The sequence below is a fragment of the Malurus melanocephalus genome, unplaced genomic scaffold (assembly GCF_030028575.1).
Source record: "Malurus melanocephalus ecotype Western Australia unplaced genomic scaffold, MMel_1.1 scaffold_4803, whole genome shotgun sequence".
NCBI classification, from domain to species: Eukaryota; Metazoa; Chordata; class Aves; order Passeriformes; family Maluridae; genus Malurus; species Malurus melanocephalus.
In genome coordinates this window covers 1-1,405 of record NW_026628035.1, presented here as the reverse complement: position 1 = coordinate 1,405, position 1,405 = coordinate 1, and the positions used below count along the sequence as shown (strand labels likewise).

Sequence of the window (1,405 nt, the reverse complement as noted above, 5' to 3'; positions counted from 1 at the left end):
GGGTCTCATCCCCCTTGGGTGACCCCCAGGACCCCCCCTCAGGTATTCAGAAGGGTCCCCGCTCTGACTTCGACATGGCCTACGAGCGYGGCCGCATCTCGGTGTCGCTGCAGGAGGACAGCACCGGTGCCTTCGGGCAGGTGGGGCTGGGTGCTCCCTGGATCCCAAATCCTGCCCCAAATCCCATCCCAAATCCTGCCAGATCCCACCCCAAATCTGCCCCAAATCCCATCCCAAATCCTGCCAGATCCCACCCCAAAATCCTGCCCCAAATCCCATCCCAAATCCTGCCTGGATCCCACCCCAAATCTGCCCCCGAATCCTCCTCGATTCCCACCTCAAATCCCATCCCAAATCCTGCCAGATCCCACCCCAATTCTGCCCCTGAATCCTCTCCAGATCCCACCCCAATTCTGCCCCTGAATCTTTCCTGATCCCGCCCCAAATCTGCTCCTGAATCCCATCCCAAATCCTATCCTGAATGCCCCCCGATCCTACCCCAAATCTGCCCTGGAATCCTTCCTGAATCTTCCCCAAATCCCACCCCAAATCCCATTCTGAGTGCCCCCCAATCCCATCCCATATCCACCCTGAATCGTCCTGGATCCCACCCCAAATCCTGCCTCTCAGTCCCATCCTGAATCCTTCCCGGATCCCATCTCAAATCTGCACCCGAATCCTCCCTGGATCCTCCCTGGCTCCTACCCCAAATCCCATGCTGAATCCCATCCCAAATCCTGCCCCAAATCCCATCCTGAATGCCCCCTAAATCACCCCGAATGCCCCCTAAATCACCCCAAATCCCCCCAAATTCCCCCCAACCCGTCCCTGTGGCCGCAGCCAGCGCCGCAGGAGCCCAAGGAGCGCAAGTCGGTGACGCTGGAGGAGCAGCCGTCGGGGATTTACCGCTACAGCTGCTGCGAGGAGGACACGGGGACAGGGACGGGGACAGGGACAGGGACAGGACCGGGTCCCTTCGGGCTCTTCCAGGGCCGCCAGAGCGGGGACATCTTTGAGGAGGCCAAGAGGGAGCTCATCAAACTCATGAAAATCGAGGTGAGGACAGCGGGGAGGGGTCAGCGGGGCCAAGGTGGGGTGGAGGGGGTCAAGATGGGGTCAGCAGGGTCGTGGTGGGGTCAGTTTTGTTGGATGGGGTCAGCGGGGTCAGCAGGGTGGGATCAGTGGGGTCAGCGGGGTCAAGGTGGGGTCAGCGGGGTCAGCAGGGTGGGATCAGTGGGGTCAGCGGGGTCAAGGTGGGGTCAGCGGGGTCAGTGGGGTCAAGGTGGGGTCAGCAGGGTCAAGGTGGAGTCACTGGGTCCTGGTGGGGTCAGCAGGGTCAGCGGGGTTGGATGGGGTCAGTGGGGTCAGTGGGGTTGGGGTGAGGTCAGTGGGGTCAGCAGGGTCA

At 61.5% G+C, this 1,405-nt stretch overlaps 1 protein-coding gene across 1 annotated transcript in view; it reads left to right on the top strand.

The window, feature by feature from the left end:
* Positions 1–1,056, top strand: part of LOC130588400 (patatin-like phospholipase domain-containing protein 6) — a gene marked incomplete at its 3' end in the record, with an annotated part of 4,794 nt that extends 3,738 nt beyond the window's left edge. Inside the window, exons 4-5 of the mRNA XM_057389323.1 lie at positions 30–140; positions 841–1,056. Coding sequence (XP_057245306.1) covers positions 30–140; positions 841–1,056 — 327 coding nt within the window. The remainder of the gene's footprint in view (positions 1–29; positions 141–840) is intronic.
* Positions 1,057–1,405: the final 349 nt, after the last annotated feature.